Consider the following 14,168-nt stretch of genomic DNA (forward strand, 5'->3'; position numbering starts at 1 on the left):
TCTGTAATCTCAACTGGCAATCGCAGCTACCGTCATGGTTGCATGTGTATGACACATTACTGATACATTTGGCACTCAAATCCAATGTACGCTCATGGTCAATGTGTGTGAACTTTATTATTATTATTTTATTTATTTATTTAACCTTTATTAAACTAGGCAAGTCAGTTAAGAACATATTCTTATTTACAATGATGGCCTACCAGAACACAAAAGGCCTCCTGCAGGGACGGGGGCTGGGATTAAAAAATAAAATAAAAATATAGGACAAACACACATCACGACAAGAGAGACCTAAGACAACAACATAGAACTATCAAGCATATTGTCTGTGGCTAGATACTAGTATAATCATATCACCACATCACAGCAGTGTTGTGGGCATAGCTCTATCTCTATATGTCTCCTCTCTCCATAAGTCAGAGGTGGAAGTGTGAGTGTGAAAGAATATTTGGAGGGGAGGGTGGAGAAGAGTGGAGGGGAGGGACACCAAGGCGGTAGCAAATGGCATTCAGGCTTTCCCCCATTTCACACTCTCCTCTCTCTATCTCTCTCTCTATCTCTCTCCTCTCTCTCTATCTGTCTCGTTCTTTCTCCTCTCCAGTACGAGAGATGACAGGCAATGATTTGGCATACTGCAAGAAATAGACCTGGTGTATCATCCCTCTTTAGTTTACTTTGTTCTCGCTGCCCCTGAGCTTCTTCCTGGACCAGTCGTCATATTTGGTTTGTTTCTCTCTCTCCCCTTATCCTCACATCTCTCTGACATGATGGTAAACCGATAACTGACCGGCCGTCTCGTCACCATGGGTGCCTGCCTATGCAAAGGTCACAAAGGTCAGTGCCTCTGTATGTTTGTCCCTCTGTGTGTCCGTCAGTCCCTCCTTCTGTCTATCCTCTCTGTCCAGTGATCTGTGTTGATTTATCTGTGCCGACTTGATATAAGAGAAAGGGGGATACCTCGTCAGCTGTACAACTGAATGTATTCAACTGAAATGTGTCTTCTGCATTTCAACCAACCCCTCTGATACCTAACCTTTGTTGGGAACGTCACAGTACAAATGTAACGTTTTAGGAGATCAACAGCACTTTGAAAAGGAAATACAGATGACTTTCTCCACATTTTGTTCTGTTACAGACTTATTCTAAAATTGATTAAAAAAACAATATCCTCAGCAATTTATACACAATAACTCATAATGACAAAGCGAAAACACGTTTTTAGAAATGTTTGCAAATTTATTACAAATAAAAACAGAAAAACCTTTTTTACGGAAGTACTCCTTTCCTATGAGACTCAAAATTGAGCTCAGGTGCATCCTGTTTCCATTGATCATCCTTGAGATGTTTCTACAACTTGATTGGAGTCCACCTCTGGTAAATTAAAATTATTGGACATGATTTGGAAATACACACATTTGTCTATATAAGGTCCCACAGTTGACAATGCATGTCAGAGCAAAAACCAAGCCATGGAGTCGAAGAAATTGTCCGTAGAGCTCAGAGACAGGACTCTGTGGAGGCACAGATCTGGGGAAGGGTACCAAAACATGTCCGCAGCATTGAAGGTCCCCAAGAACACAGTGGCCTCCATCATTCTTAAATGGTAGAAAATTGGGAAAACCAACATTCTTCCTGGAGCTGGTTGTCCAGCCAAACTGAGCAATCGGGGGACAAGGGCCTTGGTCAGGGAGGTGACCAAGAACCCAATGGTCACTCTGACAGAGCTCTAAAGTTCCTCTGTGGAGATAGGAAAACCTTCCAGAAGGACTACCATCTCTACAGAACTCCACCAATCAGGCCTTTATGGTAGAGTGTCCAGACGAAAATCACTCCTCAGTAAAAGGCACATGGCAGCCCGCTGGGAGTTTGCCAAAACGTACCGAAAGCCTATCAGACCATGAGAAACAAGATTATCTGGTCTGATGACACCAAGATTGAACTATTTGGCCGGAATGTCAAGTGTCACGTCTGTAGGAAACCTGGCACCATCACTATGGTGAAGCTTGGTGGTGGCAGCATCATGCTGTGGCAATGTTTTTCAGCAGCAGGGACTGGGAGACTAGTCAGGGTCGAGGCAAAGATGAACAGAGCAAAGTACATAGAGATACTTGATGAAAACCTGCTCCAGAGCTCTCAGGAACTCAGACTGGGGTGAAGGTTCACCTTCCAACAGGACAATGACCCTAAGCACAGAGCTAAGACAATTCAGTTGTGTCTGAATGTCCTCGAGTGGCCCAGCCAGAGTCTGGACATGAACCCAATCGAACATTTCTGGAGAGACCTGAAAATAGCTGTGCAGCAACGCTCCCCATCCAACCTGACAGAGATATGAGGATCTAGTTTAGAATAAGGCTGTAACGTAACAAAATGTGTAAAAAGTCAAGGGGTCTGAATTACTTTCCTTTACTGCTTGGGAAATTCCCAAAAATTATGTCATGGCTTTGGAAGCTTCTGATAGGCTAATTGACACAATTTGAGTCAATTGGAGGTGGATGTATTTCAAGGCCTACCTTCAAACTCCGTTCCTCTTTGCTTGACATCATGGGAAAATCAAAAGAAATCAGCCAAGACAGAATAAAAATTGTAGACCTCCACAAGTCTGGTTCATCCTTGGGAGCAATTTCCAAATGCCTCATGTTGTGGGGGAGCTTTGCTGCAGGAGGGACTGGTGCACTTCACAAAATAGATGGCATCATGAGGTAGGAAAATTATGTGGATATATTAAAGCAACATCTCAAGACAGTCAGGAAGTTAAAGCTTGATCGCAAATGGGTCTTCCAAATGGACAATGACCCCAACCATACTTCCAATGTTATGGCAAAATGGCTTAAGGACAACAAAGTCATGGTATTGGAATTGCCATCACAAAGCCCTGACCTCAATCCCATAGAAAATGTGTGGGCAGAACTGAAAAAGCGTGTGTGAGCAAGGAGGCCTTACGTACCTGACTCAGTTACACCAGCTCTGTCAGGAGGAATGGGCCAAAGTTCCCCCAACTTATTGTGGGAAGCTTGTGGAAGGCTACCAGAAACGTTTGACCTAAGTTAAACAATTAAAAGGCAATGCTACCAAATACTAATTGAGTGTATGTAAACTTCTGACCCACTGGGAATGTGATGAAATAAATAAATAAAAGTTTAAATAAATAATTCTCTCTACTATTATTATGACATTTCACATTCTTAAAATAAAGCGGTGATCCTAACTGACCTATGTATGTAAACTTCTGACTTGAACTGTATGAATACCTATATATGTGTATATATACAGTGGGGAGAACAAGTATTTGATACACTGCCGATGTTGCAGGTTTTCCTACTTACAAAGCATGTAGAGGTCTGTAGTTTTTATCATAGGTACACTTCAACTGTGAGAGACGGAATCTAAAACAAAAATCCAGAAACTCACATTGTATGATTTTTAAGTAATTAATTAGCATTTTATTGCATGACATTAGTATTTGATCACCTACCAACCAGTAAGAATTCCAGCTCTCACAGACCTGTTAGTTTTTCTTTAATAAGGCCTGTTCTCCACTCATTGCCTGTATTAACTGCACCTGTTTGAACTCCTTCCCTGTATAAAAGACACCTGTCCACACACTCAATCAAACAGACTCCAACCTCTCCACAATGGCCAAGACCAGAGAGCTGTGTAAGGACATCAGGGATAAAATAGACCTGCACCCGGCTGGGACGGGCTACAGGACAATAGGCAAGCAGCTTGGTGAGAAGGCAACAAATGTTGGCGCAATTATTAGAAAATGGAAGAAGTTCAAGATGACGGTCAATCACCCTCGGTCTGGGGCTCCATGCAAGATCTCACCTCATGGGGCATCAATGATCATGAGGAAGGTGAGGGATGGGTCATGGCTGGGTCTTCCAGCATGACAACGACCCGAAACACACAGCCATTGCAACTAAGGAGAGGCTCCGTAAGAAGCATCTCAAGGTCCTGAAGTGGCCTAGCCAGTCTCCAGACCTGAAGCCAATAGAAAATCTTTGGAGGGAGCTGAAAGTCCATATTGCCCAGCGACAGCCCCGAAACCTGAATGATCTGGAGAAGGTCTGTATGGAGGAGTGGGCCAAAATCCCTGCTGCAATGTGTGCAAACCTGGTCAAGAATTACAGGAAACGTATGATCTCTGTAATTGCAAACAAAGGTTTCTGTACCAAATATTAAGTTCTGCTTTTCTGATGTATCAAATACTTATGTCATGCAATAAAATGCTAATTAATTACTTAAAAAATCATACAATGTGATTTTCTGGATTTTTGTTTTAGATTCCGTCTCTCACAGTTGAAGTGTACCTATGATAAAAATTACAGACCTCTACATGCTTTGTAAGTAGAAAAACCTGCAAAATCGGCAGTGTCTCAAATACTTGTTCTCCCCACTGTATATATATATATATATATATATATATATACACACAGTGGGGCAAAAAAGTATTTAGTCAGCCACCAATTGTGCAAGTTCTCCCACTTCAAAAGATGAGCGAGGCCTGTAATTGTCATCATAGGTACACTTCAACTATGACAGACAAAATGAGAAAAAAATCCAGAAAATCACATTGTAGGATTTTTAATTAATTTATTTGCAAATTATGGTGGAAAATAAGTATTTGGTCACCTACAAACAAGCAAGATTTCTGGCTCTCACAGACATGTAACTTCTTCGTTAAGAGGCTCCTCTGTCCTCCACTCGTTACCTGTATTAATGGCACCTGTTTGAACTTGTTATCAGTATAAAAGACACCTGTCCACAACCTCAAACAGTCACACTCCAAACTCCACTATGGCCAAGACCAAAGAGCTGTCAAAGGACACCAGAAACAAAATTGTTGACCTGCACCAGGCTGGGAAGACTGAATCTGCAATAGGTGAGCAGCTTGGTTTGAAGAAATCAACTGTGGGAGCAATTATTAGGAAATGGAAGACAAGACCACTGATAATCTCCCTTGATCTGTGGCTCACCTAGTGAATGACCTGCAGAGAGCTGTGACCAAAGTAACAAAGCCTACCATCAGTAACACACTACGCCGCCAGGGACTCAAATCTTGCAGTGCCAGACGTGTCTCCCTGCTTAAGCCAGTACATGTCCAGGCCCGTCTGAAGTTTGCTAGAGAGCATTTGGATGATCCAGAAGAAGATTGGGAGAATGTCATATGGTCAGATGAAACCAAAATAGAACTTTTTGGTAAACTCAACTCGTCGTGTTTGGAGGACAAAAAATGCTGAGTTGCATCCAAAGAACACCATACCCACTGTGTAGCATGGGGGTGGAAACATCATGCTTTGGGGCTGTTTTTCTGCAAAGGGACCAGGACGACTGATTAGTGTAAAGGAAAGAATGAATGGGGCCATGTATCATGAGATTTTGAGTGAAAACCTCCTTCCATCAGCAAGGGCATTGAAGATGAAACATGGCTGGGTCTTTCAGCATGACAATGATCCCAAACACACTGCCCGGGCAACGAAGGAGTGGCTTCGTAAGAAGCATTTCAAGCTCCTGGAGTGGCCTAGCCAGTCTCAGATCTCAACCCCATAGAAAATCTTTGGAGGGAGTTGAAAGTCCATGTTGACCAGCAACAGCCCCAAAACATCACTGCTCTAGAGGAGATGGATGGGCCAAAATACCAAAATATGCATGGAGAAATGGGCCAAAATACCAGCAACAGTGTGTGAAAACCTTGGGAAGACTTACAGAAAACGTTTGACCTCTGTCATTGCTAACAGAGGGTATATAACAAAGTATTGAGATAAACTTTTGTTATTGACCAAATACTTATTTTCCACCATACTTTGCAAATAAATTCATAAAAATCCTACAATGTGATTTCCTTGATTTTTTTCCCCTCATTTTGTCTGTCATAGTTGAAGTGTACCTATGATAACAATTACAGGCCTCTCTCATCTTTTTAAGTGGGAGAACTTGCACAATTGGTGGCTGACTAAATACTTTTTTGCCCCACTGTATATATAAACTCCAGTCTGCTTTATTAAAGGCTTTCTCAAAGTCAGCTATGAATACCAAGCCTGGTTTCCCAGATTTTTCATTGTGTTCTATTGTTTCAGGTACATGTCTTATATTACCTCCAATGTATCATCCATGTAAAAAACCTGTCTGATTAGGATGATTAATATCCGACAATACCTTTTAAATTCTATGTGCTAAGCATGTTGCATCACGACACTGAAGTGTAATAGACCTCCAATTGTTTAGGTATGTTAAAGAGTCCCGCTTCGGTAATACAACATACAATTGCAAGCACAGATACAAGACCCTCACAGAAGACTGCAAAACAGAAATTCCAAGTAATGTTCAAGAAAAATATATGGGAGACTGGGGTTGTCTAACGGGTTGATTGTCACAGTGCTAATAACTGTGTAATATTTTCAAGGTTAAAATGTGCACATTCTTTAAAATAATTAATCCACCTAGTCAATTCTTTGAGGTAATTGGAATTTGTGTTTAACATAGGTGAAAGTAAACAACATTTTTGGTATTTTCTTTGTAAATGTTTGAATTATGGTAGTGTCCATGAACATATGTAAAACCTAAATCTAGGTCAAGCCATGTAGTAACTAGCATCTTAATTAGGGAGGGGTGATTGTCACATGGAATATGGGGGTTGGTTGTCATTATCGACTGTGTGTCTTTTTTGCAGTATGTGTATGTGTGCGTGTGCATGCGTGTGTTTGTGTACTCTAGGGGGCATCTTGAGGGGACATCTACAGCAGTGGAGGCTGCTGAGGGGAGGAAGGCTCATAATAATGCCTGGATTAGAACAAATGGAATGGCATCAAACACATGTAAACTATGTGTTATATGTATTTGATACCGTTCCACTGATCCCACTCCAGCCATTACCACAAGCCCGTTCTCCCCAATTAAGGTGCCGCCAAACTCCTGTGATCTACTGTCCAAAATGTTTTATTGTCTCATACACCAGATAGGTGGAGTGGAACATGTTGTTATACAGGATAAGTCATAGTAGCACGTCACCCATGGAGCAAATTAGGGTTGAGTGCCTTGCTCAAGGGAACATCGAAAGATTTTTGACCTCGTCGGCTCGGGGATTCAAACCAGTGACCTGGCCCAATACTCTAACTGCTAGGCTACCGGCTGCCCTCCCCAATTGCCCACAGACACTTTTCACTTTCCATTACTAGTGGGGGATGCAATTTGACCCCACAAGGACACAGACTTGCTATTGGCTTCAAAGTGTAAACAGCTCCTTATAGAGCCTATCTGCGGGATAGATTTGTAAATCTTTGATCCAGCTGGGAGCAATTTGTTTATGCGTGTGTTCGTGACTGAAGTAAATTGATTGGGATCACTCTCCTTCTGCTGCTCCCATGTTCCATAGCAACAGCCAATTGTCTTGACAACAACTCCTGGGGGATCCCCTATGTGTGTGTTTTTTATTTTAACCTTTAATTAACCAGGCAAGTCAGTTAAGAACAAATTCTTATTTTCAATAACGGCCTAGGAACAGTGGGTTAACTGCCTGTTCAGGGGCAGAACGACAGATTTGTACCTTGTCGGCTCGGGGGTTTGAGCTTGCAACCTTCCGGTTACTACCCACTAGGCCACCCTGCCGTGTGCGTGTGTGCACGTGTGCGCGTGCGTGTGTGCGCGTGCATGTGTGTACCTCATCTGATTACACAGACCCCAGAGAAAAGACTTGGACCGTATTAATTCATGTCCCTTGTAGATCTCATCAACATCAATTAACCAACACAGAGGGACCATGTTAAAGATTAACATTGTGCCAAGTGGCTATAGCTAAATGACTGCATGTAGATTCAGCGTGGCTACCTCATCCTCTTCACAGGTACTCTACATGCACACACGTCACAGATAACTGCTGAGGGGAGGACGGCTCATAATAATGGCTGGAACGCAGCAAACGGAATGGCATCAAACACATGGAAACCGTGTTTAACTTCTTGCGGGAGCAATCCCGGATCCGGGATCCTATTTATAGCCTCAAGCTCATTAGCATAACGCAACGTTAACTATTCATGAAAATCGCAAATGAAATGAAATAAATATATTTGCTCTCAAGCTTAGACTTTTGTCAACAACACTGTCATCTCAGATTTTCAAAATATGCTTTTCAAACATAGCTAAACAAGCATTTGTGTAAGAGTATTGATAGCTAGCATAGCTATAAGCCTAGAATTCAGCCAGCAACATTTTCACAAAAACAAGAAAAGCATTCAAATAAAATCATTTACCTTTGAAGAACTTCAGATGTTTTCAATGAGGAGACTCTCAGTTAGATAGCAAATGTTCAGTTTTTCTAAAAATATTATTTGTGTAGGACAAATCGCTCCGTTTTGTTCACGTTTGGCTATGAAAAAAACCTGTATCCAGTTATAGCCTCCATCTCATTAGCATAACGTAACGTTAACTATTTATGAAAATCGCAAATGAAATGAAATAAACATGCTATCTCTCAAGCGTAGCCTTTTCTTAACAACACTGTCATCTCAGATTTTCAAAATATGCTTTTCAACCATAGCAAAACAAGCATTTGTGTAAGAGTATTGATAGCTAGCGTAGCATTTAGCGGGCAACATTTTCACAAAAACCACAAAAGCATTCAAATAAAATAATTTACCTTTGAAGAACTTCGGATGTTTTCAATGAGGAGACACTCAGTTACATAGCAAATGTTCAGTTTTTCCTGAAAGATTCTTTGTGTAGGAGAAATTGCTCCGTTTTGTACATCACGTTTGGGTACCAAAAAAGAATCCCATGGAAAAATACTTGCAGCTGAAGATGACGCACCAATTTCGACGGGGGACACCGGGCGGACACCTGGCAAATGTACTCTCTTATGGTCAATCTTCCAATGATACGCCTACAAATACGTCACAATGCTGCAGACACCTTGGGGAAACGGCAGAAATTGTGGGCTCATTCCTGTCGCATTCACAGCCATATAAGGAGACATTGGAAAACAGAGCTTCAAAAATGTTGCTCATTTCCTGTTTGAAGTTTCATCTTGGTTTCGCCTGTAGCATCAGTTCTGGGGCACTCACAGATAATATCTTTGCAGTTTTGGAAACGTCAGAGTGTTTTCTTTCCAAAGCTGTCAATTATATGCATATTCAAGCATCTTTTTGTGACAAAATATTGCACTTAAAACGGGCACGTTTTTTTATCCAATAATGAAATAGCGCCCCTATAGATTCAAGAGGTTAATGTATTGGATACCAATCCACTCATCCAGCCATTAACATAAGACCGTTCTCCCCAAGTAAGGTGCCACCAACCTCCTTTGACGCATGCACGCACACAAACACATAACACCAGTGTGTTTGATTCCCTGCAGAGCTCCAGAGTGCTCCCCAGCATCCCATGGAGGTGCTGCAATCCCAGCCTGTCAAGGTCTGTTCTCACAACACTGTTTAACGAAACAACATTGTTATTCCCAGACTATTTTCTGATTGCCATTATTTAACTACTGAAAGTTGAAAGATTGTTCAAGTCTAACATAGAATATCACCATAGAAAACGTCCAATATTGCTTTTAAAAAAGCATTCAGAATTCACTCTCGTCAAAGCCCCAGTGTTTGTCCAATGTCTAGTCGTGTCTAGTCATTGAATAACCATGAGTATTGATGTGTCTATTCCTCATTTTATATTTTAGTTGAGTTTTTGTTGCAACAATTTAATTGGATCTCACTCACTTTTACATGTTAGCGGGAGTGCAGGTTAAGATCTTTAACTGTCACTTGTTTTCCTCATTATCACCTCTTCCTCTGGGAACTGTGTAGCTTGGGTGTCTGTGTGCATGTGCGAGTGTGTTGGTGTGTGTACTTCAGTGGAGGCTGCTGAGGGGTGGACGGCTCACAATAATGGCTGGAACGGAGCAAATGGAATGGCATCAAACCATATGTTTGACGTATTTGATACCATTCCACCCATACCGCTCCAGCCATTACCACGAGCCTATCCTCCCCAATTGAGGTGCCACCAACCTCCTGTGGTGTACTTGTATGTATGCCTGTGTGTGCGTGCATGCCTGTGTGTGTTTGTGTGTGTGCACGCATGTGTCTGTCCTTGTCGGTGTCTGTGTCTATTTGAGTGCACAGATGTAGGATCTTAATTTGACCACCCTGTTGTTGCAGGAAATGTCCTGCATAGCAGGAAATGCAAACTTATAATATATTCAAGGTTAAAAAAAAGTTGTAATTTACACTTTAAAATGTCAAACTTGATTTGCCCTAACAAAAATTGTATTCGCCACAACAAAAATGTATATGAATTATAATCCACACTATAATTCACATTTCCTGTTGCTGCAGGATTATTTTCCTGCTGTGAGAAACTGGTCAAATTAAGATCCTACACCTGTAAGTATATTTGAGTGCATTTGTGTATTTCTATATGTGTGTATGTTCTAGTATGAGTGTGTGTACCTTATGCATTTGTGGGAGTGCCTAAAGTTGCCCTGGTGTATTGTGTTGTGTTGTGTGTGTGCAGGGCGGCCACGCTCCATCTAACGGCAATATGTCAGAGAAGAAGAGCAGCAGTGGTTATGACATTGGGGAGTTGGCCACTTCCTCCCTGATGGGTGAGACATGCTCAGATTGACTTCTGTTTATGCTGTTCTCAAGCTATGTTTATTTTTCATTATGAATCATTCATTTGAGACGGAAAAGCCAGCTAGTCTCTCTGGGAGATTGCAAATGTAATTTCACTCGCCCCATGTGTCATATCTCTATCTCTATGCATGCACACGCACACACTCACATACACACTCACAGACACACTCGCTCTCTGCCTCCCTAGTCTCTTCTCCCTTTGTTCTAAACTCCTTTACCCTTCCATCTGTTTATTTTTGCTTCACCTCTTCAGAATCTCCAGCTGTAAGGTATTCATTGTGACTAATGTGTTCTGGCTTTCTGAACTTTTTCTCCAGAGAGAGCCCCCTTTAATCTTTTATAATCATAATATATTAATATATTCAATAAATAGAGTGCTGAGGGGCTACTGTAACTGCTGAAAGGTTCATAGATTTTCCCTCTAATGAAGACTGCCTTCTTTGAGAAAAGACAGAAAATTGCTTTGTCAAAAGGCTCTCTCAACTGATGAGAATTCAATAAATAGTTTTTGTAAGATCATCAGGGTCAGGTAGAATTTGAAGATGTATTGTATCATATTTAGGTTACTGGTAACATTCCCTCCCTTTGTAACCTTGATGTAGTAGCTTCAGTCTTGTGCTGTGAAAAACATTTACAGTCTCCATGGCTTCTGTCTTCGTTTCACCTTCATCTATTACTCTTCTTGAAATGCTCTCCCATTCTCCCCTACATGCCCTTTCCATTTTTACATCTGTCCTCTCCCTCTTTTCCGTCCCATCAAGCCTTTCCACCTTTCCTACTTATGTCATTTCCACCATTCCCTTCCCTAGTTCTCTCCCTCCTTTTTTCCCCAAATACCCTTTCACCTCTCTCCCTCTCTCTCTCTCGCTCAGGACTGGTGGTGATGATCAAGGAGCACATCACCAAGCCCACAGCCATGGCCCAGGGGCGTGTTGCACACCTCATAGAGTGGAATGGCTGGGGGGGCGGGTGTGAAAGAGGTGGCGACTTGCAGGAAGATGAGCTGCTCTATTCCCACCTGACCGACGAGATCAAGGAGGCCCGCTTCGCCGCAGGTTAGCAGAGAGGAAACAAAGCCTTGGGTATGTCCCAAATGGCACCATACTCCCTATATACTACCCTGGTCAAAAGAAGTGCACTATATAGGGAACACAACCCTTATATTTCAAGCTTCTGCCTCTAACCTTAGGGAACTCTTTTCCACCTTTTCCTCTCTCCTTAATCATTCTCTTTCTACCCTCTCTCCAGAGCAGAGAAAATAATCCCTGCCCATCTTCCAAAAACATCTGAAACCCTAGCTCTTCAATGAGTATCTTAAATAATCCCAATTTACATTTTTTCCTAATAGCTGATAATAATAGCCTGATAGCTACTATATTGAGTAAAAATGTACTTATTATGACTGAAATAAGTGGTTGTCCCACCTAGCTATCTTAACCTCTACAGGATCGGTGCCACCCCCCTGCTGGACGGTTGCGCTAACGTAGGCTAATGTGATTAGCATGAGGTTGTAAGTAACAAGAACATTTCCCAGGACATAGACATACCTGATATAGGCAGAAAGCTTAAATTCTGGTTAATCTAATTGCACTGTCCAATTTACAGTAGCTATTACAGTGCAATAATACCATGCAATTGTTTGAGGAGAGTGCACAGTTATGAATTTGAAAATGTAGTAATAAACCAATTAGGCACATTTGGGCAGTCTTGATACATTATTTTGAACAGAAATGCAATGGTTCATTGAATCGGTCTAAAACTTTGCACATACACTGCTATCATCTAGTGGCCAGAATCTGAATTGCACATAACTTGGAAAATTACATTTTGGCCCTTCTCTTGCATTTCAAAGATGATGGAGCAAAGAAAAACAATAAAACACATGTTTTTTCTTTGTATTATCTTTTACTAGATCTAATGTGTTATTCTCCTACATTCATTTAACATTTTCACAAACTTCAAAGTGTTTCCTTTCAAATGGTATCAAGAATATGCATATCCTTGCTTCAGGTCCTGAGCTTCAGGCGGTTAGATTTGGGTATGTCATTTTAGGCGAAAAATGAAAAAAAGGGCCCGATCCTTTTAAGATGAATACACTAACAGTATGTCGCTCTGGATAAGAGCGCCTGCTAAATGACTGAAATGTAAAATTTAAAACCAGAGGTAGACCAGTGTCTCTTGTTCCTGGTTCACTTTGTCACTGATGCAGGGGCACAACTTTGGTTTTAGAAGTGGAGGGGGCATATATAGATTGTTTTTTTTTATCCTATCGGATGAACACTCCAAACAGGCTATCCGACCACTCAGAGGCGTCCGCATGGTCCTAAAGCACACCGTAGCTTTGTTTTCCTATCACATTCCAATGATAAAACTGGGGAGACAGTTTTACCCCCGTCCCCAGTGAATGTTGCGCCCCTGCACTGATGAGGGATGGAGCCGGTAAGCCAGCGGGCGGTCTTCTTACCCATATGTCCCTTGGTTTCTCAGGAGTAGCAGAGCAATTTGCCTTGGCTGAAACGACCATGAATGTCTGGTCGATGTACGAAGGTCCAGAACAGCTATCCTCCAGCTTAGACCCTCTGCAAGGTACTGACCATTCACTGACCAGTTCCACATCAAAATAATCCTTGTCAAATGTGGAGGCTTCTTGTATTTAGTTAAATACCATTTCTAACCCATCTTTCCACTTCTTTGTTTTACTAACTGTTTTAGCCCATGTTGTCATGTTCTCTCATGTAATAACCCCTGAATGATAAATTCTGTATTGTCAACTTCCTGTGCCCCAGACAGCCACTTCGTGTCTAACTTTCTGTTAGACGATGGCAGCGTTGGGCTCCCACAGCAGCTGTACGGTATCCACACAAAGGACAACAACAGCTACGATGCTGGCTACCTGGGGCCTTCACACCCCGTCTTTTCTGTTTCCCCCATATCTCCCCCCTCTCAGCCAGACAGTGAGCGGCGCACACCAGAGGAAGGGAGGACTGGAGCTTCAGAGGCCACCACCGTTCAACACGTAGACAGCAGCTCCCTATATGAGGATGAGGTTTTTTACAACTAGCAGAACAGAAGACACTGTTTGGGGGACACTTCCATCCCCACCTTTAAAAATTGAGATGAAACAGAAGCACTAATTTTGGACCGGTGACTGATCAAAATTCATGTAATCTAAAACACAAAATGAGGAACAGTTCTCAGAAAGGAGAGGAATAATCACACCACAAGGAATTGGGACGTAGACATATCTGAGACTTTTTATTTTCAGTTGAAATGTACAGGTTTTAGACACAGATACGGTGCACGCAGAACCACCTGTAGCCTTTGAGAAACTTTTTTGAGTGTACAACATTGTAAATTGTCAAATCATGTGAACCATGGAATTGTACATAGGAAAATACATCAGTCAAGAATAACTATTCTTCTTTGTGTATATATTGTGTGCATTGTACCATAATACGTTCAATTATGTGACACGTATGGTGGAGTTGCTCATTCACATTGCAGTTTTTGATTTAATCCAATTTCAATTAAATGGACTGA

General features: G+C 41.7%; 1 protein-coding gene across 1 annotated transcript; it reads left to right on the forward strand.

The window, feature by feature from the left end:
- The first annotated feature begins 574 nt into the window (after nucleotides 1–574).
- On the forward strand, nucleotides 575–13,881 carry fam131c (family with sequence similarity 131 member C). Its single transcript, XM_064957023.1, has 6 exons — nucleotides 575–837; nucleotides 9,353–9,408; nucleotides 10,507–10,597; nucleotides 11,501–11,683; nucleotides 13,116–13,214; nucleotides 13,415–13,881. The coding sequence occupies exons 1-6, from the start codon at nucleotides 807–809 to the stop codon at nucleotides 13,687–13,689; spliced, it is 735 nt and encodes a 244-aa protein (XP_064813095.1). The 5' UTR covers nucleotides 575–806; the 3' UTR covers nucleotides 13,690–13,881.
- The last annotated feature ends 287 nt before the right edge of the window (nucleotides 13,882–14,168 follow it).

The sequence above is a fragment of the Oncorhynchus masou genome, chromosome 33 (assembly GCF_036934945.1).
Source record: "Oncorhynchus masou masou isolate Uvic2021 chromosome 33, UVic_Omas_1.1, whole genome shotgun sequence".
Lineage (NCBI taxonomy): Eukaryota > Metazoa > Chordata > Actinopteri > Salmoniformes > Salmonidae > Oncorhynchus > Oncorhynchus masou.

Coding starts and splice junctions, on each gene's coding strand:
- fam131c (XM_064957023.1), top strand. CDS start 807: ATGGGTGCCTGCCTATGCAAAGGTCACAAAG. Junction 9,409..10,506: donor TGCAATCCCAGCCTGTCAAG/GTCTGTTCTCAC, acceptor GTGTGTGTGCAG/GGCGGCCACGCTCCATCTAA. Junction 10,598..11,500: donor GGCCACTTCCTCCCTGATGG/GTGAGACATGCT, acceptor TCTCTCGCTCAG/GACTGGTGGTGATGATCAAG.